The following is a 27,825-nucleotide window of genomic DNA, read 5'->3' on the forward strand; positions in this document are numbered from 1 at the left end:
CTATAATTAAAGTGAACTTTTTTTATGTTGAACGCTTATCAAGATTCTTTTATTTCTATGCTTAATAGTTTTAATTCGCGAATTTATTTGAATGGTCCACTTCGGATCAGGGAACATTTGAATATAAGCCCTTTATAAAGGTTACTGCAAACAATCAATCATTTTTACAAGATATATTTTGCAAGTGAAGATGTTGCCTTGTGTTGTACATCAAACAACAACACGTTTATACATGAAATTTATCCCCGAATATATATTGAGTTTTTATGGCTGAATATATAATAAAAAATTAGCATTTCGAAATAATTTACCTATAGTGGTCCCATACTAGGGGGGTCATGTAGTATATAGCAGGTACAAGTAGCAGGGGCATGTATAAGGTACATGAAGCATGACATTTTTATAGCACTTGGTGACATTGCTTTGGTGAAGGAGATACACAGTGTGTGTGTGTCCTTTAATACAACTTGCTAGACACAAAATGTAAACAAAACTTTTGTTGCACAAATATAATTGCTATATAAGGTAAAGGAAAAGTCTGTGCCGAGCCAAGTGGCCCATCTTGCCAGAGCTTATCCTGGTGTCTACAGCAGTGTCTTGGAGTATTTCTACTCCCCTCCTTGGTGGAACGCTCCACTGCGATGAGCTCTAGTATGGGCCATTGGTTCGGTGCAGACCTATTGATAATATTATAAAATGCAAAGTCAATTTTTATCTAAACAAGGTCCCATAATCTAGAATGAATGTATTACAGGGCTTCTGATAATTCCCGGGAAAAAAAGTGAAATTTCACGGGATTTGAAGAGACAAATTCGCGGAGAAAACGGCCAATTTCGCGGGATTTTCGCGGAAAGTTTCGGGGCAAATTTTCGTTGACAAGCAAACAAGAAAGAAAAAAAGGAAGATTCCTGACAAAAATATTAAAAGGATGTCAAAAAAAGACACAAAAATTCATCCAACACAATTCTGAAGGCAACTGTACTTGTTTTGGGCGGTAAGAAAAACGAATAAAGCTTTACGGAAATGCTTGGTCGGTTAACCTCCTTTTTCAGCTGCAATTCAGAGCCGAAAACCGTAATGCAATAAACTTATTTTCTCCACATCGCTCTCTTGTGTTGCTTTGCAGTTTCCAAGGTAAGATTGTTCTAGATCAAAGGTTTAAATCCATCTGTGAAGTCGAAACATTCTTGTGTCTTCATTCGTGTACGATTAAATGTGTGCCTGCATTACTACAGACAGCAGTTTGGTTTCACTTCGTGTAGTGTCAACGAAAAGTCTTCTTTGCCACCAGTCCCCACGTTTTCGCAACATCAATCTAAGAACGCCTGGAAGTTTGGTACGATGTTTACTCGTGGCGTTGACCATAAGTTTCAAATATGTTGAACTGACATGTATTTGGTCGAATTTCTAGCGAATTTCGCGGTATATGATAATGCAAATGCGGCCTTACACTACTGAAGACCTGAAAAAAATTTTCAGGCTCTGAGCGGGAGTCGAACCCACGACCTTTGCGTTGCCAGTGCAATGCTCTACCACTGAGCTATCAAAGCCACATGAGAGCGGTCGTATATGGGTAATCCCTTTATGGTGGACATGATACTCGGCCCAAGTATATGTGAAATAAATGAATGGTATATATGATAATGCAAATGCGGCCTTACACTACTGAAGACCTGAAAAAAATTTTTTTTTGGGCTCTGAGCGGGAGTCGAACCCACGACCTTTGCGTTGCCAGTGCAATGCTCTACCACTGAGCTATCAAAGCCACATGAGAGCGGTCGTATATGGGTAATCCCTTTATGGTGGACATGATACTCGGCCCAAGTATATGTCATTTATTTCACATATACTTGGGCCGAGTATCATGTCCACCATAAAGGGATTACCCATATACGACCGCTCTCATGTGGCTTTGATAGCTCAGTGGTAGAGCATTGCACTGGCAACGCAAAGGTCGTGGGTTCGACTCCCGCTCAGAGCCCAAAAAAATTTTTTTCAGGTCTTCAGTAGTGTAAGGCCGCATTTGCATTATCATATATATATTTCACTGCTACTGCTGGACAACATTCATGAATTTCGCGGTATTTCACATGTTTTTGTCAATTTCGCGGGATTTCGTGGATATACCTGAATTTCGCGGCTCCGCGACCACGCGAAATTTCAGAAGCCCTGGTATTACTAGAATGAATGAGATGGGAGGCATGGTGGCCCAAGGGTTAGCGTGGCAGACTGCGGATCGTGTGGTCTGAGTTTGAGGCCTGGTCAAGGCACTGCGTTGTGTTCTTGGGCAAGACACTTTTCATAGAACCTCTCTCCACCCAGGTGTGTTACTGGCCCAACGGGAAAAGTTTCTTGTTTTGGACAACCTGATGGCACTTTTTTCAAGCCCTGAACGATCGGATCTTTTACTCTAAACTTTGTGAATCTAAAATTAATATACTAGCCCACATCTACCATGCAGACTTAAACTTAGCCCAACATGTGCATTAACCTTTTTCTATGTGCTGACCTCAGGCTCAATGGTAAATATATAAACACTGATTTACCCTTTAATTTTTAATGTTATATAGAGAAGCGATGTCCAAGCCAAGAGAGACTGAAGGACAGGAGGAAACACCAAATGATATAGAGTCCCTGTCTGAACCGAGTACTAGTGTTGCACATCTTACCGCGATTTTGGAGCATTGTAATGATGTCTGTGATTGGTCTGTAAGTGCTTTATTTATTGAATAGGAAGAAAAATTATAAAGATTGTCATTTAACAGGGCTGAAAATAACAGTTGGTCATCGGACATTGACCGACCAAAATTTGATCATGGCCGACGAAATCCCAAGTGTGGTCAGATTACATGATGTCCAGACAATTTTTTGATCATAAAATTAATCATTTTACGGCAATAATGAATAAAATTCACCAAGATGGTGTCAAAATAGGACATATGTCCCTTCAAGTGAAAAAAATTATTTGCAGCCCTGTTTAACATTGGTATGTATACACGAAAGAGAAAGAGCTGGCGTCAAATGTGTATGTTTGTGATAATTTCAGGAAAGTGCTATGAGTGGACGGCACTTATGGATGGACACTGATGCGTCTGGAAACTCTTGTTACCTGACTGATTGTGAATCTCTGGTAAGACTATCATTCATTTTTTGTTTGAAATTAAGATCTTAATCAATCAACATTGTTATGCTTTAATTAAAAAGTGCCCAGGCACAGCCAGCAGTTGGCAAACTTCATCTTCTACTCTGCAAGGTTTTGTCAGCTACACATACTTCAGTTGTCACCTGAAGACTAATAGCCGAATAAACGGTGTTGATCCAATGTAAAACTTAAAATAAATAAAAATCTGCTCCAGTTACCTTTTAGAATAGTTTACATTGTACATTAAAAGATTTTAAACCCAAAACAGCTTAGAAATGTAATGTTTGAGACTGACCATAATCTTGGTAGGTAGCAGAAAAGTAATTACAGCAAGGCACCCAAAAGTGTGACCACTTTTAATTTATTCACATTCTTTCGTGCAGATTTAATCCAATCAAAAGCGTGGATAGCTTGCAGTTGACTTCTGATTGGATTAAATCTGCACGAAAGAATGTGAATCAATTAAAAGTGGTCACACTTTTGGGCGCCTTGCTGTAAATGTATTTATTTGTTCACCATATTGGACGAGTGCTTGTGCAAGCAGAGGACTGAGAATGAAGAATTTTTTTGGACATATCTCAATGGCAAAACAAAAGCAGCTTGTTGCTGTCAATCATAATTATTATGACGACAATTAAAGAACCTCCAAACAGGAACAAAATAGATCAAAATCTTCCAAACACAACCTACAGAAGTGAACTTTTGAACCCATTGATCAGAAGTAAACTCTATTGTTTTCTGAGTGGTCCACTTAATAGATGATTGAAGGCAACGGACAGAGCAGCCATCAATTGAGTAGGTTTTGTGAGTTATCAAAAGGTGCAGTAATCTATTCTCTTCTTTGTTTGAGTGATAAAATAATCTCTTTTCTGTCTCTTGCAGAAATCTGGGCCCAGAAAGAAGTGTTCAGGTAAGTTCTACATGTATGTAATTTTTAAATTGGAAATAATTGAATAGAGCACTTATTAACTAAAATCAATAAAATAATGTTATTACTGATTTTAATTTGTTTGTGAATTTTTCTTTGATCCATTCCACAGCTTGTAAAATTATTGTTCATGAAAAATGTATTGAGCAGCTCTATAGGGTGAGTTGAAACAAAAATTTACATTTTGTATTTATTTAATTTGAATCTTGGTTGGATTCATAACCACATTTGAGGCAGCAGAATGATACCTTAGTCACACTTTGACTAAGGTGTTCAGGTTTTGTTGTTGATTATTTGGTTATTGTGTCTAGATATTGATTTTTTTTATAGGTAAACAATAATGCAGTTTTGTTAGATAGCAGTGCTTCAAGCTGCAATCATTTTGGTTGCCATGACGATCAAAAACAAAATTTGGCGACTTAATTTTCCAAACGGGTTGCCAATTTGGCAACCAGGGCAGTGCAAAGGGCTGGCTAGGCATCAACATTTTTTTTGGCAGTATACATATAGAACTTTACTAAGCGAAACAAATTTGACCGATAAAAGTTGTCCTGCTTTAAAAATGCTCTGCTTCTGGTGACCACAATTTTTCTAGTGGCGACTTTTTATAAAAGGAAGTTGCGAAAAGGCGACCTCTGGAAAACTTGAGCTTTGACCACCAGAATGCTGGACTGACTGTTAACTTGCTGACTGTCTGTTTCAGATAAACTTCAAATGCAAACCAACATTTAGGGAAATCCATCCCAAGTCTTCTCATGAGGTAAGGTTTTAGCAAATTACCGTAAAAAGCCGCAGGTAAGGCGCACCTTTTTTCCAAAAATCTTCGCCCGAAATTGAGGGTGTGGCTTATCTGCGGGAACATTTGGAAAAGGTGCCGAAAATTTTCGTGAATTGACACTTTTATGGAATTCCTGGTGCGGCTTATCTGCGGGTGTTTTCGTATCTCTGGTTTCTGTAGCATGCAGCTACAGACTACGAGCATTGCTACTTCTGTCAGATTGGATGCTTAGTCAACCCCAGGTTACCTTCAAACGTCTTTGTTGCGTTCCCCAACGTCAGATAGAATCCATCCATTTACGACACCTGTGTGAAGTGAAGTAATTAGTGTCTTACCTAAGGACTAACCACTTATAAACTAAAACCTAATTTAAAACCCACTCATCCGGCTTGTGAATTCTAGGTTAGCCCTCATTTAGCACAGTCAGGTAGACGTCCCTCAATTAGACAGTGTGAATGACATGTATGAGGACTACACTGCACAAGTGCAGTAACTTAATTTTCATTAACCAACATTACCACACTGATACACTTTATGATGCAGGGCTCGAGACTAACTTTTTTACTAACTAGCCAAGTGGCTAGTGACAGTTTTGATTTCACTAGCCAAAACGTATTTTCTACTAGCCACAATTTTTAAGCATAGTTCTTCTTTTAAGGGGGGGGAGGGTGAAAACAATGTCCGATAATGTTTTTAAACATTATCGGACATTGGGCTTTGTTCTTCACTAGAAAAATTGTACATGTACATGCGTTTTTGTCAACTAGAATTTTGTTTAAAGCTTCGCATTCTATAATGTCAACAGTTTACTTATTAGTTATATTCTCTGAGAGACGATTTTAATAAATGCGGTTTCTTGCCACTAAAGCCTGATTTTTTCACTAGCCGTTTTGGCTAGTGAAAGGCCAAAACCTACTAGCCAAAACTGCATTTTTACTAGCCTTTGGCTAGTTGGCTACCGTTAGTCTCGAGCCCTGTGATGTACTTTAAACCTCAAAATTTTGGGGTACCTGCAGGTTTAAGTGGAGATGTTAAAAACTGCATTTACATGACTGTACTTTTTGGATTTAACAGTTTGCACCTTTTTGTTTCCCATTGTTTTTACACCATGATCATTTTGTCATTGGTAGTTTGTGAAAAATAGAAATGTTTTGAGTCCTTACTGGAAACCAGTTTCCTTGGCTCAGTTTTCGCATACTGTGAGTTTGATGATGGAGTAGATAAAACCAAGTGAATTAATGTGAATTAATTTTATTAGTACATTCTGAAAGTGAGATAATTTAAAATTTTGAAGTCCTAAAGCCAAGATTTAAGAAAGTAAACAGCATTTTTCACATGCGAAACACAACATTAGCCACATTTACTAAATCTGAAGCAAAAAATGTTATTTCCAACCCTCCAAGTTTATTTTTCTCCTTAGTGGCCATTTGGCCACTGACTGCTCAAGTTTGGTCGCCAGTGAAAAATATTAGCCGCTAAATTAAGCTCACGTTTTCAATCCTCCTTCTCAATTTTAGTTGCCAGGCTGGCGACTTCTGTCCCAGTTAGTCGCCAGCTGGAAAATTTTAGTCGCCATGGCGACTTAAATGGTCGTAACTTGGAGGGTGATTTCTATATGTAGTCACATATCCTAAACCACCAGAATTTAACAGATGGTCTTTTCCTGTGAAAATAACTGCAGTGATTAATTGAGGTAAACTTCTGTTTTAGAGTAATGTTCGCCATCACTGGGTTCATCGACGGAAACAAGAAGGAAAGTGCCATCATTGTGGCAAGGTAAAACTACTTGTTGCTGAAACGATAACTTTTTTCTGATAATTATTGTTTTCAATTGATTATGCTGCCTAGTAGTTTACATACAATTTATTAAGTGTTAACTATTATTTATTATGTATATAAGGGTTGTTAACCAAGTGTTAGGTCAAGATGGCTGGATATTGGCTATGTTCCCATTTTTAACATGTTTATGGACTGAGATGCAAAACAGTCTTGGTCAATGAAGGATTTACATTTTGTATTATATGACTTTATCATTTTCTTGTAGGAGACTGCAGGGAAATCCTGAGCAGGCAAGATATCCCCATCTTGCCTGCTCAGGTAGCCATCACAGTGTAGGATTTAGCTCATCTTGCCATAGCAAGACTACTCCTTAACCTCAAATCCAGCCCTTAAATCATGTTTGTGTACAGCCATGGGGTCTTAACCCTATTCAGACCGGGCTTTTTTTGGTCTTTTCAGACCGGGGGGGGGGGGGGCGGATTCCCCCCCCCCTCCGTAACTTCCAGAATATTTAAGCAATGACAATGAAACTTACAGGATATAAAGTATGTCCCAAAATCTATCTTTTGGCATAATGTCACGTGGGACGATGACGTCACATCACATGACAATTATATCATAATGTCAAAACAGCCGCCATCTTGGATCCGCCATCTTGGATTTCGAAATTTTGCCAAAACGTCAGAAAACCGCCCAAAATTACTGGAAAATACTCAAAACCAATAAAAATGTGCTTAAAACCCGTAAACAGGTGAAATAATTGATTTAAAGTTATTTTTCATTAATAGAAAAACGAAAATTTCAAATTTGGGAAATTATGCCTGTCAAAATGCCGTTGCCATGGTGACGTCAAGTTCCTGACACAACAACCTACCCTACCAAATTATTCCCAGATAAATTTTAGATAAAGTCTCAAAGTTTGGCAGCGTTTGGTTGAATATTAAAAAAGTTATAAGCGTTCAAAGTCGGCGCGGGCACTTTCCGCCCCCCCCCCCCCCGGTCTGGATAGGGTTAAAGATCAATGTACAATCAAATTTTTTGGGCTTTGCTTGGTTGTCCACTTGTGCCAACTTTGAAGAAGATTGTATACCGTAAATTCTGGTTATAAGCCCTGTTCTTATACAACTTTGTAAGGGATTTTGGATGGGCTTATAAACGGAAGGGCTTATACCTAGGAGGGCTTATCGAATGTGTTGATCGAAATTCATTTTTAAGTTAAAAAGTTATAATAAAGCAACATTTACATGTAGCCCTGTTCAGTACTATCATCCAGCAGCGGGAGGCTTACATCCAGTGGGCTTATAACCAGATGATAAACCTGTACTGAATTCTTTAGTTTTATTGAATTCGATAGAATGTGGAAAGTGGTTTGTTTGTACTTTTTAGGGATATTAAAATGTATACTTTACAATGATTAATATGTTTTTCTTTTTTCCTGGCAGTCTTTTCAACATATGCTGTCCTTTCAGACCAAGGTAGATCTTGAGATGTTGTAAAGTCACATTCAGCGGTTGTTTATATATTATCCCAGTTTACACAATTTGTAATGATCTTTTCAATATGGTTAATCTCAATGCCAATAACAAACAAGCACGTTTGATGCTATCACTCTTTGCTACTATTTGTTTTTAATATTGATTTTTTTCCCAACAGGATATCATTGCCATCAGCTGCTCCTGGTGCAAAGCTGCTGTAAGTTGATTTCTTTACACTCCTTCTTATAAAAGCGTGAACACTAAAAAATATGTCTGGAATGTTTATGTTTAGCCAATCACATGCGAGAACTTCAGACCGCAGAAACCACAAACAACAAATGGGTTTCCATCGGTCACGGAGCAACTTTAGTTCTTTTTTTGTTTCAGGATACACGCTCTCTCTTTTTCAGGAATTTAAAGAACTGCTATTCTGTCGTATCGAGGGCCATCCAGAACAAGGTTTCAGGGATTTTTGAAGGAAAAAAAAAGGACGGTTCCTTCAACGACGTTATACGACATAGTTCAGTGCATGCAGTATGTTGTAGACACGTCTAGACATAAGATGTAAACACGATAAACCAAAAGTAAATACAAAATTGTGGAGTTTTCGTTACTGATTGTAAATCTTTTCGGTAGAACAAGGGATTCGATTTATTTCGGCAAACGATTTCAACCCTAAGGCAATCAGAGGTTCCGTGATCGTAAGACTGCAAACTGTAAAGGCTCCAGACAAAAATTATTCAAAATGTTGCCGTGATAACAGATTGGTGCAAAGTAAACACCTCAATCGCTTGATTTTCGCTTTTCCTTCCCGCTATCGTTTCGCTGATATCGAAGAAACGAACCTTCCTTCTATCAGTGTTTAGGTCTGCTACAATAGTTGGGGTGAGATAAAAACCGGAAAATGCAAGCTTACCTCAGTTCAAATTGTAACATGCCATCAGGCGAACGGTAACTGCAGAAACGAATTCGTTACAATTTTTGAATTGGCGGCAACTGGGGCAAATCGTGGCATCGGGCGCATTGGTTTTTCAATTTTTTCTATAAAAAAATCACTCATACATATTCTTCAGTACGGCAGTGAATGTTCTCAAAAAGAAAGGAATTACAATTAGTGTTTCCTTGTAAATTGGAGCGAAACGAGAACCGAATATTGTTCCGTGACCGATGGAAACCCATCATTCGTTGTTTGTGGTTTCTGCGGTCTGAAGTTCTCGCATGTGATTGGTTAAAACACAAAGAACATTCCAGACATATTTTAAGTGTTCACGGTTTAATAAGAAGGAGTGTAAACGTAGAGTTATAAAGTATTATTACTGAGCATTTGTTTAAACAATCAGTGTCGTTTTATATTTTGTTTTAAAAAATTTTGATTATTCAATAAATATCAAATTAACAGCTACTTGATTTTTTTTTCAGTATCACAACAAAGTGGAGTGTTTCAAGATGCATAAAATAGATGAAATGTGTGACTTAGGAGCGCATGCAAACCTCATTGTCCCACCATCATGGGTGGTTAAACTTCCAAAGAGAGTAAGGAATTTTTTCTTCAAAGTCATTTTATGCGTTCCTTACAAATTTAATGCTATTTGTTGGTGAATTGATGTTACTTGGATGACAAGTTTACTAAGATATCTATCTGTCTGCCCCTTCTTCCATCCCTACCAAACCACCCACCCTCTGGGTTCTTTTACATCCCCTGCTGACCATGACACTGAAGATGCTGGAGACGGGGCCTACGGTTTATCGTCCTTATCCGAGAAGACTAGAACATCTAACCATTTGCAGATGTCATTGCAAAGGCAGCAAATTCTCCTCAGTTATTTTAAGACCCTTAGTGTTGTTTCGGTCTGGGACTTGAACCCAAGACCTCCTATGCAGTAGTCCGGAACTCTACCAACGTTAACTGAGCTAATTGGACGGTTAGTTCAGTTGTTCAGCATTTGTACAATGATTTGTGTTCTCAATCTTTTCATTTCTTTTGGTTTAAAAAGTAAAAAGATTTGGTTCTGTCATGTTGAATTGCTATAAATATTAGAAATCATTTTCTTTAGACAAGAGCGACATCGATGAAAAGAAACAGCTTTAGAAAGAGACCTCTCAAGCGAAAATCAACAAAGGTTTGTTTAAGCATGGTCTTACATGGTGAAATATATAGTAATAAAAATAGCTTGCAGAGCTGACACTAAGCTGAAACAAACTATAATTGCAAGTCTTAATTTAATAATACATGTTAATTACTTAAAAATTAATAGTGAGAAGGTGCAATGTACTTTACATGATAAATAAATAACTAAATATACTAGCTTTGTGACTGATGAAGGGGTAATTCCTGAAACATTCACTCTAAGCACTTTTAAAGAAACAGCTTTTTATGTTCTTTACATGTTAAGCATGATTTTTTATAAATTATAATTATAATTTTACTTCTAGTACTGCCACAATTTTGAATCTTTTGCATGTAAACTAAACAAAAATAAATTAATATGGATCAACTCACGCGGCAATTTAAGCTTATAATGCAGAGCTCTTAACCGTTAAGGCTTGGTTTAAAAATTCCACTTGCTTATTATTGCTAATAAACTCTTGAAACAGAGTGACGGAAGTAGTGACAGTGATGAAGATGATGAGGTGGTCGACATTCAGTGGTTTCTTGAGCGCAACACTTTTGCCATTAATGTAAGGTCTCAAGAGAACATAAATTAACACTTTTAACATTTTGACATTAAATTAACTCAGCAAAAGCTTTTGGGAATAATAAGGTTTATAAATTCTGAATAATGTAACCGTAAATGGTGTAAAATAACTTAAATTGGCATTGAGCATGATCTTGGCTTTAATTAATGTTAAAGTATTTTGAAGGGTCTTCTCTTCAAAGACATTGTGTTTAAAAATACATTTGTATAGCTAAGCTTTCGTATGCTGGCAATTACAAAGGCACAGGTCATAAGAGCTCTCATGCCGCTGCCTGATTTACTAATAATAGTGCTGCCAGCTTTGCTAAAAAACATCAGCATCGCAATGACCAAGTTTCATGTACCTTAAATAATCAGTTTTAAAATCTTGCTTTAACTCTGTCACTCGTGAATACTTTGTCTTTCTTTTAATTAAAAAAATAATAAAACAATATTTTAGTAGGAAGCTCTGCTGACCAGTAGGTGGTTTTTTGGGAGGTCCTTGAGTAAAAAAAAGAAAAAAGGGCGGAAACTAAAAATGTTTTGTAAAAGTAATTGTAGATAAAATATCTGTTGATTAAATTTTAAAATTGATAGTTGATTTTGATTTTAAAATTGATAGATGATTATTAATTGACATTAATTGAGTAATTTAACTAAATATTGCAATTGGCAAACAGTTTGGGTATTTTAATTGAAATGGAAATAATTATTATAATGAATAATACTTCATTTAATGTAGTTTATGTTAAATATATAGAAGGGTCAGTCAAGATGTCATGATGTTCTTTTTCTTTCTTGTTTAGGAGAAGAGACCTTTTGTGGTAAGCATTAGCTCGGTTCCTTTTTTTACGAAAATTAAAGTTTAAAATAATGTTCATATGAAGTGATCATGAATATGTCTTGTGACTTTTTGGCCGGCAACAACAGCCATCCATCAATAAATATTATGCCATTCATTTTCATTTAAAGTGAAATGCAGTCTTACCTTTATTATCAGTAACTAGTACTAGCTTTACAAGCACATACACAACGTCAATGCTTATAAAACGTGACTGCCAGCCTAAACATACACAAGCAGAAAAACTTTAAGCTAAGGGCCAGTCAGATATGTCCAGGATTGAATGCAAATGAGATGCACATTCCTCATGACAGGCATCACAAAGTGTCCTCATTAATGAACGTTCACTAAAACACACCAAAATCTGTCAATGAAGTACAATGTAATTTGGAAATGTGAAATAACACAGTCAAACATGAATTACTCATTAAACAATACTTGCATTCAATCCTGGACATAAGTAGGGCCAGTGGGTGGGAATTTAAGTCTAATGGGGGACAGCAAAGGAAACTGTCCACAAACAGTAACATTTTACATGAATACACACGACTAAAATTACAATTATTAAGACTGAGAGTGGTTTGATTGTTGTTTTCAATAATTAAAAACAATAACACTAAATATTTAATCCTTTTTGTGGTTTAAAACAATCTCTGGTATTTCCCTTTGTTTACATTCATTATCATATAAAATTATTACCATACACCAGAGCACACCAGAGCAAAGTAAAATACCACAACATATATCAATTTATGAAGTACAAGTTGAGTTTAAAATAGCATTTTTTGTTGTTATCTTGTTAGATCAAACCTTCTGGGTCAGCTCAACGCAAGCCTCTACTTGTGTTTATTAACCCAAAGAGTGGTGGAAACCAGGTGAGTTATTTGATGTTATACCCTTTTAATTATAAAAGTAGGAGGCGTGGTGGCCTGACATTTAGTGCGCTGGATTCCGGATTGAGTGGGCCAGGTTCGAGTTCTGGCTGGAGCACTGCATTGTAATCCTGAGCAAGACACTTTACTCTCATTATGATAGTGATTCTCTCCACCCAGGTGCATAAATGGGAACTGGCAAATTCCCTGCTGAGGGGTAACCCTGCAATGGACTAGCATCCCATTCAGGGTGGAGTAGAAATACTCCTAGTCATTCCATGCTACTGAAACTGGAATAAGCTCTGGCCTGATGGGCCACTAGGCTCATATGCAGACTTTACCTACATGTATACCCTAAGGTAAAGGTTCCTTAGATTACTTGTGTTCTGTTGGTGATTAACGTTTTTTGCATAATCTTGTTATTTGTTTTCCATTCACAGGGTACAAAAATTATGCACAAATTTCAGTGGATGTTAAATCCCAGACAGGTGTTTGATCTGTCAAAAGGAGGTCCCAGATTAGGGTACGTAGTTAGTCACCTTATTATAAACAACTAAGCTAGCCTGATAGCAATTCACACTCCACAAATTATGTTTGTTGCTATACAACACACAAATGCTGCTATATCCTGCAAATAACTTATATATGGCTCAACCAAACTCACTGACAGTACAAACCATCCCACTTAAAGCAAAAACAAGTTATAGTGGAATCATTATTTATTGAGAAATTAGGATTCCACAGTAATTAGTTAGGTACTGCACAAATAATGATACTCGTAACTTACAAACAAATCTATACAGTACATTCATACATGACACATTTACCAATTAAATCTTGACAGAAGCAATTCTTGTGGCAGTTGGTCATAATTAACTTTTGTTTTAAACTTTTCTTAATTAGTTACAAATTATTTTGAAGAATAACACCTGAGTTTCCAGTTTCGTGATGTGATTTCAAAGTATTTTAGTATTGTTTAAATACGATTTATTCAAGATTAGGTAAATTTGAAAAAGATACTATTAATAAAACACATCTTGAAAAGGGAAACATGTGGTTAGCCCTATGATGTTCCCTAAATAAAAATTAAAAACTGGAATTTACTATGTCCAATATTAAAAAAATATTGTGTTTTATTTTTGTCTGCAGTCTCATTTTTGTGTCTTACTTTTGTCTGCAGTCTGGAACTGTACAGAAAGGTTCCCAATCTCAGGATACTGGCATGTGGAGGAGATGGAACGGTGAGTTATAGAGTAGACCAAAAACATTCACTGTACCTTTTGTCAGAAGTCCTTCAAGTCTGGTATATGTATATTTATTTGCTTCCATTACAATCAAACCCCCAAAACTAAAAAAAAAATGCTTGTTTTTGTTTTTAGGGGCTCTACATATAAGAAAATTTAGTTACCACTGTGATGATATATGTTTATTTTTGGCTGATGTTTGTTTGTGGTTAATTTATTTAATAAACATTTTTTTTGGCAGGTTGGCTGGATCCTGTCTGAACTTGACAAACAAAAAATTACACCCCCACCCCCTGTGGCTGTACTTCCACTGGGAACAGGGAATGACATGTCGAGAGTTCTCAACTGGGGAGGGGTAGGTGGCTCTGTTTAATATAACAGTTACCATATAGGAACTTTCAAAGGAAAGGTGTTTGTGGGAACATTGGAGCTCTAGACAAATATTGCCTAAGATGACAGCGTTGGTGACGGTGACAGTGACGTGGCCATGGCGGTGACAGTGTTGAAGATGATAACCATGATGAAAATATGCGTGAAGTTCTCATGACTTCCTCCCAGAATAGCATCCTATGTTTCACCACTAACAATTTAAATTTTATGATAAATTAGTGATAGAAAGATGTTATTTTATAGTCCAGTTTCCAACTCTTTTTCATAAAAATGTATGTGTATGCGGCTTCCGCAATGGTGAAATTCACCCTAAAAAAATCAAAAGCACCAAAAAAATTCAGGGAAATAAGTTTCATTCTTGTAGTCATACGGGATGCACATGCCCTGTGACATAAACGTCTTGAAACTTTACTTCCTATTTTCACATTTCGCGCTTAGAAAGAGACCTGTTGCTGCACAAAGCTTCTCAATACTGTTATGAGCAGTAGGGCCAATGTAGATGAAAATGAAGATGAATATTTATTTTTTTGCCTTGTTTTCTTTTTTGTTTTCCAGGGCTACACTGACGAACCGTTGTCAAGAATCTTGACGCACATTCAGGAGGGAAGTGTTGTACAGCTTGACAGGTTAGCTACCAGTTGGTAATTTCAGACAATTGAATGTTCTGGTCATTCTTTTAATAAATGCTGTTTATCTTTACCAGATGGAATCTGGAAGTGTCACCAAACGATGCAGGTGAAATAGAAACGGCTGATGAAGCAGTTGACAAGGTGATTGTTTATCACTTGAATTTAAGATTCAGTAAATATCCTTTTATGTGGCCTTATGCACCACCAGGAGGTGCTACAAGAAAGATGATGATGAATAATCATTGGTTCTTTATTTTCTCTAAAACTACTTACCGGTAGTAAATTAATAATTGTACAAGTTGAATTTCATTTGAAGAGCATTTTTGTAAGCTTTTAAGATACTTGGCAGTTTAAGGGACATTATTATATGGCTACAATAGTACAAGCGCTCTGATTGGCTGCTGAGCGGGCATTATTTTCTTGTAATGACCGGGCATTATGAAAATTTTTCTCGGCTCGACGGTTTTTTGAGTTGTGAGTAAAAGCTACTAGCAAGGGGGCAAAAACAACAAAAAATGCCGACAAAATATAACTATCTTTTCAATAACTAAAAGATAAATATAAGCGTACCGATACTTCTTTAGTATGAGCGAGGAAGAGAGCCACAGAGAGCGAGAGCGAGTTTTACCTCCAGTGTTTTTTCCCTTGATTATACTCTTTTTTTGAATAGTGCTTAAAGGCCATATAATAAATAACTTATTAACCTCGTCCGTTCGGTCATTACAGAGGAATCTCAGACCTCGACCTTGAGGTATTGACCTCGCTGTCGCTCGGTCAATACATCAAGGCCTCGGTCTGAGATTCCCCTGTAATGACCTCACTCTCGGTTAATAAGTAGTATGTGTCAGGAGAAGTCTTCTAATTTTTTTGTGAAAACTATGCTAAAACTGTGAGGGCACACTCACTGAGCAACAAAATAATCTTTAAAAAAATGAAAGAAAGGGATAATAAAATTCATTTCTAAGATGTAAATAAACCATAATCAATGGGTTCATGTGATTTTCTTCCAAGTAATCCTGTTGAATTTGAAAATGTCGAACCACACCACTTTTTAACAATATTTTCGTGACTAGCAGAGTACGTTTTAGGAGAGGCCACTAGTAGTGGATTTCCAATTAATGCCAACACTTTCACTGGATTTTCAAGTAGCACTAAATCTCCCACTTTCTCGCATGTGACAAGCTTACATGTACAACAGGCCTACAACATGACTAAGGACCATTTACACGTACACACGTCTGTTGTAAGGATGTGCTAGGTTGAGTAAAGCAGCGCGATTCGTGTTATAGTCGTGTCATAAACGTGTCACGTGATAATTGTAGGTAAAATTGTACCATCTAATTTGGCCCAAAGAGGGACATGCCCCAGAATTCCTTGCAGTTTGCGTCATTAGGGCACTATCATTATCCTCCCTGTTATTCCCCAGTTACCCAACAAAAAGGGAAGCAAGGAGCATGTGTGTGTGTGGGCCTTGTGTAGAATCAAGATTTAGCACAGTTTCCTTCTATTCATTTTGTTGTTGTTTTTTGTGCTTGTTTGCAGTAGGTATCTAAACTGTATATGTTTTGATTTGCAGCTCCCATTGAATGTCATGAACAATTATTTCAGTATCGGATTTGATGCTGAAGTGTGTTTAGAATTTCATGAATCAAGAGGTGTGTTTTCACTTGATGTGTTTCTTTAATGTTCTGTCTGTTTTATTGTAGGCCTGTTTAAAAGGGACTTCCTCAGTATGTCACAGATTTAAACAAATTTTTTGAACAGCCAAAATTTATATTTGTGTCCTCGGAAATTTAAAAATAATGGTCCATTTTCATGAACAATTGCCAATTAGGAGTTCTAAAACTGTTTAAAAGCGCCTTTGGCTGCAGATGGCCTGGATGGAAATGGATTGCAATTTGAAAATGTTAGCCAACGTTTTCAAGTTGTTTCCACGCGCCTTCAAAAAAATCGATAAGTTTGATTTCGACCCCTAAATAAAGGTTAAGGGGTATTATCTTCAGTTAAATGTGCAAAGATAGTGTTTTTCATGGATTAAGTTGCCTAGCAGAGCAGAGCAGTTAAGAGCAGTTAAGATCAGGCAGAGCAGTTAAGATAAAAAATCTGCGAAATCCCCATGACATAGTCCCTTTAAATATGTTTTTCCCTTGATTTTGTACCCCTCCTGGACACAAGCCTGACAAGTTTGTTTTTCAGTCAGCAACCTGTTTCTGTGAACTGACTGGAACTACGTTATCTGCCCATATTCGTAGGTTGACATGTCATAAGTAACCTAAATACGTGTAGGACAAATAGCATGTGAAACAAGTACAAATGTCTCACAGTATTAATATTTGTACTCCACAAGACCAGCTTAACAGGTTCCTTGTTGTCCTCCTATTCCTCCTCACGAAAGTTTCAAAATCATGGAAAGTCAGCATTTTGGGAAAGGAAAATGTTGGATAATAAATCTCTTATTAGACATTTTGGTTTCTAGTAGCGCTGTACATTTTTACTGTACTTTTTTTAACTCGTAAAAATATACAGCGATGTTACACACTGAAATGTCTAATCATTTATCATTTTTTTCATTTTCATTGTAGAGGCCAATCCAGACAAATTCAACAGTAGAATAAAAAATTTAGTATTTTATGGAAAGGTGAGAGTCTTTTGGTAGTTATGAGCATTAGAACTAGTGTGTAAATGACAAACTATTGAAGATTGTCATGTGTATGTGATTTGGGTAAATTCAAGTGGTGGTGAATGAATGTCAGCCCTCAAGCATCTTCTGAGAATTAACTCTAATAGAGAAATGAAAATGCAACCGGGTTATCTCTCAGTTGGAAGTTAGAGGTCTCCAGTGGCAGATTTAGTCTGCATTCGAGCCTAGTGGCCCATCAGGCTGGAGCTTATCCCACTTTCCATAGCATGAAGTGACTAGGAGTATTTCTACGCTACCCTGGATGGGATGCCAGTCCATCGCAAGGTTACCCCCAGCATTGAATTCGCCAGTTCCCATTTGGAGGCACTATGAAAGTGACATGTATTGCCCAAGAACACAAGGTAGTGACCCTGGCCATTGCTCAAACCCAGGCTGCTCATTCCAGAGTCCAGTGCACTAACCATTTGGCCACCACCCCTTCCAAACAAGTCAGGGACCCAGGCAACCGTAGTTGTACAAAAGCCAAGAACAAAATTGAGGCCCAAAAGGTAGCAATATAACTCAACACTCTTTTTTGTATTTTTTAGGCCAGCAGTTCAACTTTCCTTCAAAGAAAAGTGCGATATATTTTCAAATACACGTCCATAGAGGTATTTTCTCACTGTTAAATGATATTGCATACCATAAAATGCCGCCCTCCCACCTTTAAAACTCCTGGTTATAGGGCCATCTACCTGTAGACAAAAAATTAAATCCAATTACAATCCCCCTCTCCCAATACCTTTTCAAATATTGACAGAAGTGAATTTGATTTGTTATGAGTTTTTAAAGTTTAATTCAAAACCAGTTAATGAAAAACGTATTTCAATCAACGCTGCTGTAGCTCATTTTGGAACGTTTTTTTATTCCACTTATGAGAACCTCCCAGATGTAAGCCCTCCCGTTTATACGCCCATCCAAAACCCCTTATGAAGTTGTATAAGAACGGGGCTTATTAGCGATATTCACTTGCAAAATGCTAGGCTCTAATCTAATCGATGGCATTTTGATTTCATTAAATTAAAACTTGTTCAACATATGGTAATAAGTAAGTATGCAACTTTATTTATGGAGGTAACACTGATAAACCAATGGCCCTCTGTCTATAAAAGGTGCGTTGTTATATGTTGGGGAGAATCGCATTAATTTAGGAGTCTCTTATTTTAGTATAAAATAGTTCCCCATCTTAAAAACAAACAAGTAAACAGACAAGTATTTGTTTTCTTGCAGTGCGATGGAGTTGACCTCACCGAAAAACTTCAAGAAACCAAACCCGTGTGTCTTTTATTTGTGAATATTCCATCGTAAGTTCTATAACATGTTATTATGTTGCATAACTGAGTGGAGAATTTTTAAATCTACCATGATGTTGAGGTTGTTTCCACGTTTTTTCTACATCTGTGTATTACTCTTCCTCTTATCAATATATTTTTTTGTTTCCCAGGTATAGTGCTGGGACATCGCCCTGGGGTCATCCCGGTAAAGATAATGTAAGTATGTCTTGTGACTTTACAACTGGAATGCAATCCACCAGAAATTATTTGGGTACTGTAATAACCAATTTAAACAAAATTGACTATTTTTATTAGTCTCTGCCTTCGATATAGGACTTCTCTTTGTTGTATGCTTATTGTATTTTGAGATGCGAGCCACAAGTTCCACCCTGAAATGACAGCAGAGATTCGTGTGTCTCTGGCTATTTCATGCACTCAGGAAAATTGTAACCAATAAACAACAACCACAATCAGTGACATAACGGTAGCATGGATCTCTGTATTGCTTCGTCAACAGTATGGAATAATTCAGCTTGAATCTTAGATAGTTAGTAGAGGGTTTCATCAGCTAAATTTGTCTTCATAATACAAAAAAAAAACGTTTCTCTCTTGGGGTATATAAATGAGCACGCGAGGCTAGAGAAATGTTATTTATTCCCGAGCAGTTTCTGCTTCGCTAATTGAATATGAACGTATTTGTTATTGATCTCACAGGATTTTCAGCCTCAAAGCCTTGACGATGGCTATCTGGAGGTGATAGGCCTTACTACAAGCACGTTGGTAAGTCAGTCTTGTTCAGGGCTTTTAGGATAGAAACAATATAAGCGACCGATCTGCTACGGTCTCCATCGGTTCTTAGATTGACGGAGATCTTCCAGTTACACCTGACTGATGTGGTTAACTTTCTAAGTTTTGTTGATGTTTTTTTAGGCTACTACGCGTGTTGGAGGACATGGCGAAAGGATAGCACAGTGTAAAGAAGTCGTTCTTGAAACAAAAAAGTCTCTTCCGATGCAAGTGGATGGAGGTACCGTTGATGAATTGTGAAAAACGTTCTTGTCTTGTTTTTTTTTTTCTGTCTGAGAAATGTCCCGTGTCGATCCGTAAATTCTTTTCCAATATCGTAACCATCCTTCTTTTTTTCGCTACTTCTTCTAAGCATCTTCTTGCGGCCAAAATTATCTTTTTACTGCTATGGTTGCCTTCACTTGTTGGCGCCTTGTTGAAACTTGACATTTTAAAGAGATCCCGACATTCCCTACATTTTCAAGAGATCGAAATTTCATTTTTGTGTAACTTTGATAGGAGATATAAGGTATAAAGGAGTTATCTGAAAGTACATATTGTTTCATCGCCTTTTGTTGTTGTTCTTGTTGTAGAGCCCTGCAGATTATTCCCATCTAGAATACGAATTTCTCGAAGAAACCAGGCCAACATGCTACAAAAAGTCAAGGTTAGTCATGTTTATATTTTATATCTTTCGCAGCCATTTGTGTGGCTCGTCACACAACGCTCCTTCCCAATCATTAACTGCAAAGGTAGCCTAATGGATCTCAATCCTTTTAACAGTTCTGTGTTTTTTTTTTTTTTCTCAACAGAGAAGAACAGTGCGGGCAAACTCACATGCAGGGTAAGAGAATAGTGGTCCATAAGCAGTGGTAGCTGAACATCCTTCGTTTGTTATATTTTATATTAGTTGTGAACTCCAAACATCTTGTATTTACGTTTGAATTTCTGTAGGCCTATTCCGTGTCCTGAACCCGTCAAATTACAAATCTACACTGTTGGATTCAAAGAATATGAGAGCCACTGTTACGACTTGTCACAGCTTAGAGAAACTTGTGAGTATTAAACGCCTTGTGGGCTGTTTTATTAATCTAGTTCAACATAGGATTGGCTGTGGTGCAAAGTTAGTAACTAGCCCAATCCTAAGAGCTATAATTTAACAATTAGACTATGAGCCCTAGTTTTCTATGAGGGAATAGTCCACGAGGCGCATGTGAGTTGAGTTTTGAGTTTTGAGCCAAAAACCGAGAATAATTGTCCCTTTAACGTGCGATCGTGTTCCATCGGCGAATAAAAGCCATGGGACAACCAATCAGATTAGTGGATTTCCAATAGAGAACACGGCTGAGTTTCTACTAAACAGAGATAAGCAGTGGAAAAAAAAACTAGAGAAATCTTCAAGTAAGATCTTGTAACTGACTCGACATCTTCCTTTGCTAGCGATAAATCCTTGCCGTAAATTCAGCCATGCATGCCTGTTTTGTTTCGTATTTTTTCAGCTACCCTCTTGGCAACAACAGCGATAGAACCCGACTGTGACTTGGAGCAGATGAGGGCCTGGATCGAGCGGTTTAAAGAGGACGAGGAGGAAGAGGTAACAAAAACCTCATATTATGTCAGCTTGTTGCTATCAGGACACTTTGTAACCTTGCGGTCATCTAACAAGGCTGCTGCTTTGGTCAGTTGTAGACAAACATATTAGCCTGATTCTAATCTGTTTAAAATTTAAAAGTTTCTTTTGGCTCTGTCATCGCTAACCAGCAACCAAAAACCCCCTCCCCCTCCCCTCGCCAATTCTTGGCCAGACGGACGTAACGTACCAGTTGTTTTAAGTGCTTGCTATTTTCCTTACCTACTGTGGCTTTTCCACAGTTTTGTGGCTTGCAAACAAATAAAAGGTTGTTATAACTCGGGTATAGTATACTGATAAGAATGATTTCTTTTTTCTGTTCTTTCAGAAAGCGCCCCTGTCAGATGATTGGTGTTTTTTGGACAGTAAGTGTCTGTATTTCCTACCTGTTGTGTGTTAGAGCGATTTCCAAGCGGGTATCGTAAAACCATAACCAAATCACTCTGGCTACTCACAAAGGACGCAAACAATCCAGTGAACCAATCAAAACTCGAAGCAAGTATATGTAGCCGGCACGAAACGCGGGAAAACGTGCGTGAGCGAGTCACGATTGGTTTTGGTTTTACTTCTGATTGGCCGAGAAAGTGGCGCAAGTTAAGACCACTCGCTAAGCATAGTAATGCAAAACCAAAGCAAACGCAAATTCTTTTCGACAGTCAAGTGAAAATCGCTCTATTCTAACTTTTTGTCATAAAGTGCAACCCCGATAGAACGAGTTTCCTCGTTGCACGTGAAAAGTTCGTTCTCATCATGGCCATTGTTTTACTGCTTGACTGACTTATTTACTCTCTACTTGTGTTGAATAAGGCCAGCTGACTTTTCTTGGCATGCACTCCGTCTGACTAAGGCAAGACTTGCCCGCTTGAAATAGTTGAGACAATTTAGGAATTGGTTTCTGTTAGGAATGAAATGGGTTGAATTTGTATTAGTGACATTGTTATCTTATTGTTGAAAAAATAAGTAGAAGGCATCTACAGGTGTATGTCACACTGAACGACTAAATATTAGCAGCAGTTTTATCTGGTTAACTTTTACATTTTTTCTGTTTCAGCCACATATCCTGACAGGGTTTATCGTGTTGACGTAGCACAGGTAAGAAACTTTTTTACACTTAGTCCGTTCACCTGTGTGTACCGAATGAAACTGATAGCTAATTGATTTTGTTTTTTCCTGCAGGAAAAAATTTACAATGTGGTGGATATTCTAGAAGATGGAATATTTATTGTCGACCTAAAAGATGACTCATTAAAGTAAGAGACCTTCCATAACAATTTTTAGTTTTTTTTTTTTTTTGGGGGGGGGGGGGGGGTTGGAGAGATGTGCAAGACTGTCTTCAAATCAAAGGAAACTACAAAAAAAAATAGTTTAGTAGAGCCATTTCGATCGAGTGTCGTAGAGCCAAAAACAAAAGTGCATCGTCGTAGTAGCTTTTTTGAATAATTAGGAGGTGACAAGCAGTTTGTTAGCAATGGCTATGAAAGAACAAGAGGGATGGGGGGGGGGGGGGGGGGGGCGGGGGGGGGGGGGGGGAGGTGACAATGAAGAGAGTTTAAAAAAAACACCACAGCCATAAGCCTCAGAGTGTTACGTTCACTTTTTTTTAGTTGCAACACAAAGACATTCTTACAAAAGAAACGTTACATTACGGGGGTTACAAACACTAACGGCACATGCTACATTACAACTGCTTCTGCTAAACAACAATAAATATCATATATAGCTGCTCTATTTACATTCTTGCTCTACTGCTTACTTACTTAATAACTGTTTTACAAAACTGTCAACTGTCCACTTAAAAATGTAAATTTACAAATAATTATCTTAAGTAACATAGCAAAAACGTAGCTTATATCAACTGAATTAATCAAGTAGTTAAAGGGGGAAAAAGAAAATGATAAAAAAAATTAGACTATCTTAAATTGCTAGGAAAAAAAAGCCATTTATTCTCAAAATCTTTCACTTTTTCAGACGTGGCTGCGATATATTTCTCTAGTTTCAACTTTTTCCGCACAAGAGGGACGAAATCTTGAAACTAGAACTTAATAGTATCTTATGCTTTAACATATATAAAATACTTGCCTAACATGACGAGATGGTTGAGAGCTAAACAGTGAGTGTGACTGCGAATAATTCCGAACTTTTAAATGTAATCTCAAGTCTAAAGTTTTTCACTGCATTTATCTTTTAGAATAGAACACAAACTAATAATAACAAGACCAATGTCACCTCCTCCGCGCCTCGACTAAAAAGACCGCTGTCGGTTCCTGTAGACCCTGTACCCAGGCCTACAAACATTGGCTCTCGGTCACCAGTCACTCTGCCACCACCCACTCGGAGGTACAACAGCTCACTGGGATCCAGTCCATCCGAGAGCGTCGAGGATATTGTGGAAAGTACTATTATGACACCATTCACGTAAGTGAAGTGAACTAAAAGGCCTATGGTTTTTTATAGTGTATTAAAGTACCTATGTTAAAGATTTGTCACTTCGCTGTACGCCAAGAAAATGTGTTTTTTTCTGTAGACGATTTTTTTTAGAAATTCACCTGTAAACAGATGCATATGCGTTTCTTGGCAAGTGGCTGCTAAATTCAGTTTGTACGAGTGTTCGCTTTAGACAGTCATATGGTGCAAATAGAATTTCATCGAGTCAAAAAAGCCTCTCCCCCACTTCCCTGACGCATTTTTTCAGTTAATCTTCCTGTTCTGTGGTGATTTTTATATGGGAGGTGTGGTGGTCGAGGTCAGTGCTTCTATTGATTTTTGTTTTTCCTCAGAATCACCCAGGCGTATAAATGGGTACCGGCGAATTTTAATGCTGAAATAACCCTGAGATGTAATAGCATCCCATCAAGGAAGGAGTAGAGATTCTCCTAGTCGCTTAATTATATGCTACGGAAACCGGGATAAGCTCTGGCCTGATGGGCCACTAGGCTCGAACGCAAACTTTACCTTACCTACCTCCGGTGACTTTGACGAACTTTGTGAAACTCGTGTTCTTCAGGCTTTATAATCGAAACACGGCTTTGAATCAGCGTAGTTAGTTTGATACAAACTACAAGAAAGTTTCTGTGTACCATCAAGCTCTTTTCTTTTTTTCACCGACCCTTAGTAACAAAGAGTTCAAGTTACCCTCTCCTGATACAGATGAAGCAGACGCCATCTGGTGAGTAAAACAAGTATAACTAGATAACGAACATATAACTATTTGTTACAATAACTCCTCTACGACAAAAAATATTACCAGAGGTGGACATAGAACCGTACAATTGGCAAGACGGCTAATTTTTGTGGCACTAAGGTGATTTTGATGTCTAATGTTTCTGAAGACAGGGGCCTGCAGTGTGGAGGTATTGGGAACGTAATAAATATTTAATCCTTCATGTTTACTGCAGGGTAAAGAATGAAATCATGAAGCGTAATGAACACAGTGAGTATACCCATTTGTTGGTTGGTGCTTCGGCTTGCTTTAATTTCAATTGCAGTTTCTTTTTGGAGAGGGCAGCTTCAATGTTCTTTTCTTGACAGCAAATTTCTTTTTTCTTTTTTAAGGCATGATCGAGGCTTCCAAAAACGGAGAATTAGACAGGGTAAGAAGCAACTCAAATGTGTCAGTCTGTGTAAACTGTTTTGAGGTTTCTTCTTCTTTTGGTTATAGGACCCAAATAATTCACTTACACTTATTTGCATGTGTTAGAGCGGTTTTCGGTTTCTGCTGAAAGTAACTTTGTAATTGCTTTGGTTTTGTGTTAGCCGAACCCAAAAAGAGAGTGCTCTTTGTAGCTGGAGAACCAATTCCAGTCGTGACTCCGTTCACGCGCGTTCACGTTTTTCCCGCGCTTTGTAGCGGTTGCGTGCTTCCAAATCGAGTTCTGCGTTGTTTGCGTTTTTTTAGGGGGGGGGGGGGGGGAGGGGGATTACCAAGATGCGAATACTTTGGCTCAGCCCTTACAACAGTCATTAATAAACATCTTTAAGTGTTGTCAACTTTGTGGTCTTCAGGTTATCGAGTTGCACCGTGGCGGTTCAAGCCTATCAGCTGGTGATCACCGTGGCTGGAGACCGCTACATTACGCTGCACGGCATGGACATAAGGAAGTCGTCAGATACATCATCTCCAATGGTAAGGCTCAATAGAGATCAAAATCCAATTTCTTCCTTTTATATCAACACGTTGTCAAGCATATACATCTTGAGAATGAAGAACTTGATCAATAAAGCGATAAAGAGAAATGTGGTGTTTGAGTAAACAAACTCTCCTAATGACTGCTACAAAAATTGCGTGAAGAACAGTTAGAAGAATTTACATGCTGACATGACGCTTAGAAGGGACAGAGACTAAAGAGTAAAACATCATTCGCTTGCTTTGTATGCCACGTTTTCGCTGCTTTATCGTTCTGAGAAAAGGACAGGCAAGAGCGCTTTTTGAGTTGAAGAGTTCAACGGCCCTCCCACCCGGTTATGCAATATTCTAGTTTGCGTAAGAATTTCTCAGTCATTCCCTTCTAGTTCAGTACGCCCTGGCACGACTTGTAAGTAAGTCTAAGTTTGCGTCAATTTGCACATTTTTGCAATTTAACTGTGATTTGCTAATACAATTAATGTGTTCTTTTCTTCAGTTCCACGATGTGTGTTAGATCTTGTCGAGGAAGAAAAGTAAGTATAAAGCCATTGATGAGTAGAAGGTGGTAATGTCGTTTGAAACTGACTATTAGTTTCTACATTCTGAATACTGGTTTGCTCATTCAATGTTTTGTTTGTTTATCTCTCAGAGGTCAAACAGCCCTTCATAAAGCCGCTCTGTATGAACGACGTACAATTTGCTCGCTCTTAGTTCAAGCTGGTGCTTCACTCACGAGAACAGATTACGATGTGAGTCACTGAGTAAAACTAACCCTTTCCAGCACTCGTTGGAGTGAGACTGATCAGTATTGCATTACTCCTCAAAATATTTATACGAAGTCAAGAACGAGGGTCATGACAATATAGGAGCTGATCACCAAGGAGATTTTGAATTAATGTATAATTGTATGTTCCCAACATCGTTTTTGAATAGAACACTGCAATAAACAGTCTGAAATCCAGAGCTGTTGGTTGATATCCACTATCTAAGTTTAAGAAGCACACAATTACCATCAAACTCAAAATAATAGTTAACTAAGAAAAACGCCAAGGATAAATTATGACTGGGGGAAGATTGAGGCAATTTGGCTGAGCACGCCATTTGCGACGTATTTCCTTGAGTTGTTGTTGGTTGTTTGCAAGGCTGATCCGTTCACAGTACGAGCATATTTAGATGGGTTTCCCCTTATCCCTTCCCCATTCCCGCTACTACTTAGACTAACTAAACAGTTGATAAGAATGTTTTTATTTCTCCTCTTAGGGCAACACGCCAAGAATTCAAGCTTTGAAAGCTCAAGATAAGGAACTCGCCAAATACCTTGAAAGTAAGTACGCTACCTCTCCGCCTACCAGCTAGAGTGAGTAGAAGTGGTATCTTGCGCGAAGTAGCGACAACCTTAGCCTATTTTCATGTGATCTTTTGTATATAAAAAGACACCATCTCTCAGAAAAAAATGTTTTCAAGAACAGAAATGCATGGTACTGTCCCTTGGATCTAACATCGACTACCTACCCTCATGTAGTTTTCTCGCATGATTGATCGTTGATACACAAATCGGAACCAGTCATATGAACATAATCTGACCCCAAATTTTTGCCCCTTGAGGCCCTTGTCAAATTTACCTTTTATTTTAGGAACAGAATAAATTTGGTTTAAATAAAAATAACACGTTTCGTTTATCTTTTATTTCAGCGCAAGAACACCTTCAAATCATAGCAGCCGAAGATTACGAAACTGCAGTGTAAAAAAATAATATTTCAGCGAGTGATAGTGTTATTTTAGATGCCTCTATAAAACAGGGAACGAATCAAACGTGTACAGAACAGAACAAACTAGATAGCAACAATAGCTCCTTATTTTTAAATTAATAGCTTATTAGATAATTTGAAACGATGGTATACATCGATTTGTAGAAGAATATAGAAATTTAAATACTCGTTAAGATAATTTAAAATGAATTGATGCGACAAGTCGCTAAAGAGATTTAATTTACTCGTGTTATAAATAATACTTCGCTGAGTTAAAATCACATTTGGCATTTGAAGATCGGTCACAAAGCCATAGTTTTACATGTATGTCATTCCTGATATTTTTTCCATATTTCCGTTGAGGCGTTGGAGTGCTGCCAAGGAAATTATTTTCTATTTTGTTCTATATTGTTGTTTGAAATGTTGTTTGAGTTGAATTTCTCGCAATGTGTATTCTTTCGTACAACACTTTTTTTTCGGCCTGCGAATACGAAAAATCTGGTGAATTCACATTTATTAGTGGATTGTGTTATTTTATTTTTTTCTCAATAAATAACCAATTTAAACTTGAATTATAAACCAACCTTTTTCTATTAATGTAGCGGGGATCAATATTTATAAAAGATACCTGGAAAAACGGTGAAAATCTGAGGCCAATCAGTTAATTGATTTCTCTCATGAACATAAAAGTAACAAGTCTGAATAAGTCTGTCGCTGTGTTTTTGTTTTGTATTTTGTTTCAAATAAAAGCTCAATCACAATGTATGTGGCTGCACAATCTGCCTATCAGCTCGCACTGACGATAGCCTTTTACACTGGTCGTGTGGGTGA

The 27,825-nt window shown here is 37.6% G+C and overlaps 1 protein-coding gene and 2 non-coding genes across 4 annotated transcripts in view; 1 reads left to right on the forward strand and 2 right to left on the reverse strand.

The window, feature by feature from the left end:
- The window catches only part of LOC144643704 (diacylglycerol kinase zeta-like), a 28,949-nt gene extending 1,192 nt beyond the window's left edge, over window positions 1-27,757 (forward strand). Inside the window, exons 2-42 of one of the 2 annotated variants that reach the window (XM_078503032.1) lie at window positions 2,571-2,709; window positions 3,047-3,130; window positions 4,025-4,052; window positions 4,183-4,229; window positions 4,774-4,830; window positions 6,559-6,624; window positions 8,070-8,102; window positions 8,281-8,319; window positions 9,522-9,635; window positions 10,157-10,222; window positions 10,698-10,781; window positions 11,584-11,601; window positions 12,422-12,493; window positions 12,931-13,013; window positions 13,671-13,731; window positions 13,976-14,089; window positions 14,680-14,750; window positions 14,828-14,894; window positions 16,330-16,408; window positions 17,336-17,391; window positions 17,982-18,044; window positions 18,664-18,737; window positions 18,878-18,923; window positions 19,422-19,487; window positions 19,638-19,734; window positions 20,087-20,160; window positions 20,306-20,337; window positions 20,448-20,548; window positions 20,993-21,087; window positions 21,452-21,488; window positions 22,175-22,215; window positions 22,300-22,373; window positions 23,317-23,538; window positions 24,236-24,289; window positions 24,519-24,553; window positions 24,676-24,713; window positions 25,126-25,246; window positions 25,743-25,779; window positions 25,896-25,995; window positions 26,507-26,570; window positions 26,939-27,757. In XM_078503032.1, coding sequence (XP_078359158.1) covers window positions 2,571-2,709; window positions 3,047-3,130; window positions 4,025-4,052; window positions 4,183-4,229; window positions 4,774-4,830; window positions 6,559-6,624; window positions 8,070-8,102; window positions 8,281-8,319; window positions 9,522-9,635; window positions 10,157-10,222; window positions 10,698-10,781; window positions 11,584-11,601; window positions 12,422-12,493; window positions 12,931-13,013; window positions 13,671-13,731; window positions 13,976-14,089; window positions 14,680-14,750; window positions 14,828-14,894; window positions 16,330-16,408; window positions 17,336-17,391; window positions 17,982-18,044; window positions 18,664-18,737; window positions 18,878-18,923; window positions 19,422-19,487; window positions 19,638-19,734; window positions 20,087-20,160; window positions 20,306-20,337; window positions 20,448-20,548; window positions 20,993-21,087; window positions 21,452-21,488; window positions 22,175-22,215; window positions 22,300-22,373; window positions 23,317-23,538; window positions 24,236-24,289; window positions 24,519-24,553; window positions 24,676-24,713; window positions 25,126-25,246; window positions 25,743-25,779; window positions 25,896-25,995; window positions 26,507-26,570; window positions 26,939-26,991 — 2,902 coding nt within the window. In that variant the 3' untranslated portion in view covers window positions 26,992-27,757. The remainder of the gene's footprint in view (window positions 1-2,570; window positions 2,710-3,046; window positions 3,131-4,024; window positions 4,053-4,182; window positions 4,230-4,773; window positions 4,831-6,558; window positions 6,625-8,069; window positions 8,103-8,280; window positions 8,320-9,521; window positions 9,636-10,156; window positions 10,223-10,697; window positions 10,782-11,583; window positions 11,602-12,421; window positions 12,494-12,930; window positions 13,014-13,670; window positions 13,732-13,975; window positions 14,090-14,679; window positions 14,751-14,827; window positions 14,895-16,329; window positions 16,409-17,335; window positions 17,392-17,981; window positions 18,045-18,663; window positions 18,738-18,877; window positions 18,924-19,421; window positions 19,488-19,637; window positions 19,735-20,086; window positions 20,161-20,305; window positions 20,338-20,447; window positions 20,549-20,992; window positions 21,088-21,451; window positions 21,489-22,174; window positions 22,216-22,299; window positions 22,374-23,316; window positions 23,539-24,235; window positions 24,290-24,518; window positions 24,554-24,675; window positions 24,714-25,125; window positions 25,247-25,742; window positions 25,780-25,895; window positions 25,996-26,506; window positions 26,571-26,938) is intronic. The other variant, XM_078503033.1, reaches the window with a different exon arrangement.
- Trnaa-ggc (transfer RNA alanine (anticodon GGC)) lies at window positions 1,479-1,550 on the reverse strand. The gene has a single exon. It is a non-coding gene; the product is annotated as a tRNA-Ala (tRNA).
- On the reverse strand, window positions 1,694-1,765 carry Trnaa-ggc (transfer RNA alanine (anticodon GGC)). The gene has a single exon. It is a non-coding gene; the product is annotated as a tRNA-Ala (tRNA).
- Window positions 27,758-27,825: the final 68 nt, after the last annotated feature.

Source organism: Oculina patagonica, chromosome 2, assembly GCF_052425735.1.
Source record: "Oculina patagonica isolate OP01 chromosome 2, crgOcupat, whole genome shotgun sequence".
Taxonomy (NCBI): domain Eukaryota; kingdom Metazoa; phylum Cnidaria; class Anthozoa; order Scleractinia; family Oculinidae; genus Oculina; species Oculina patagonica.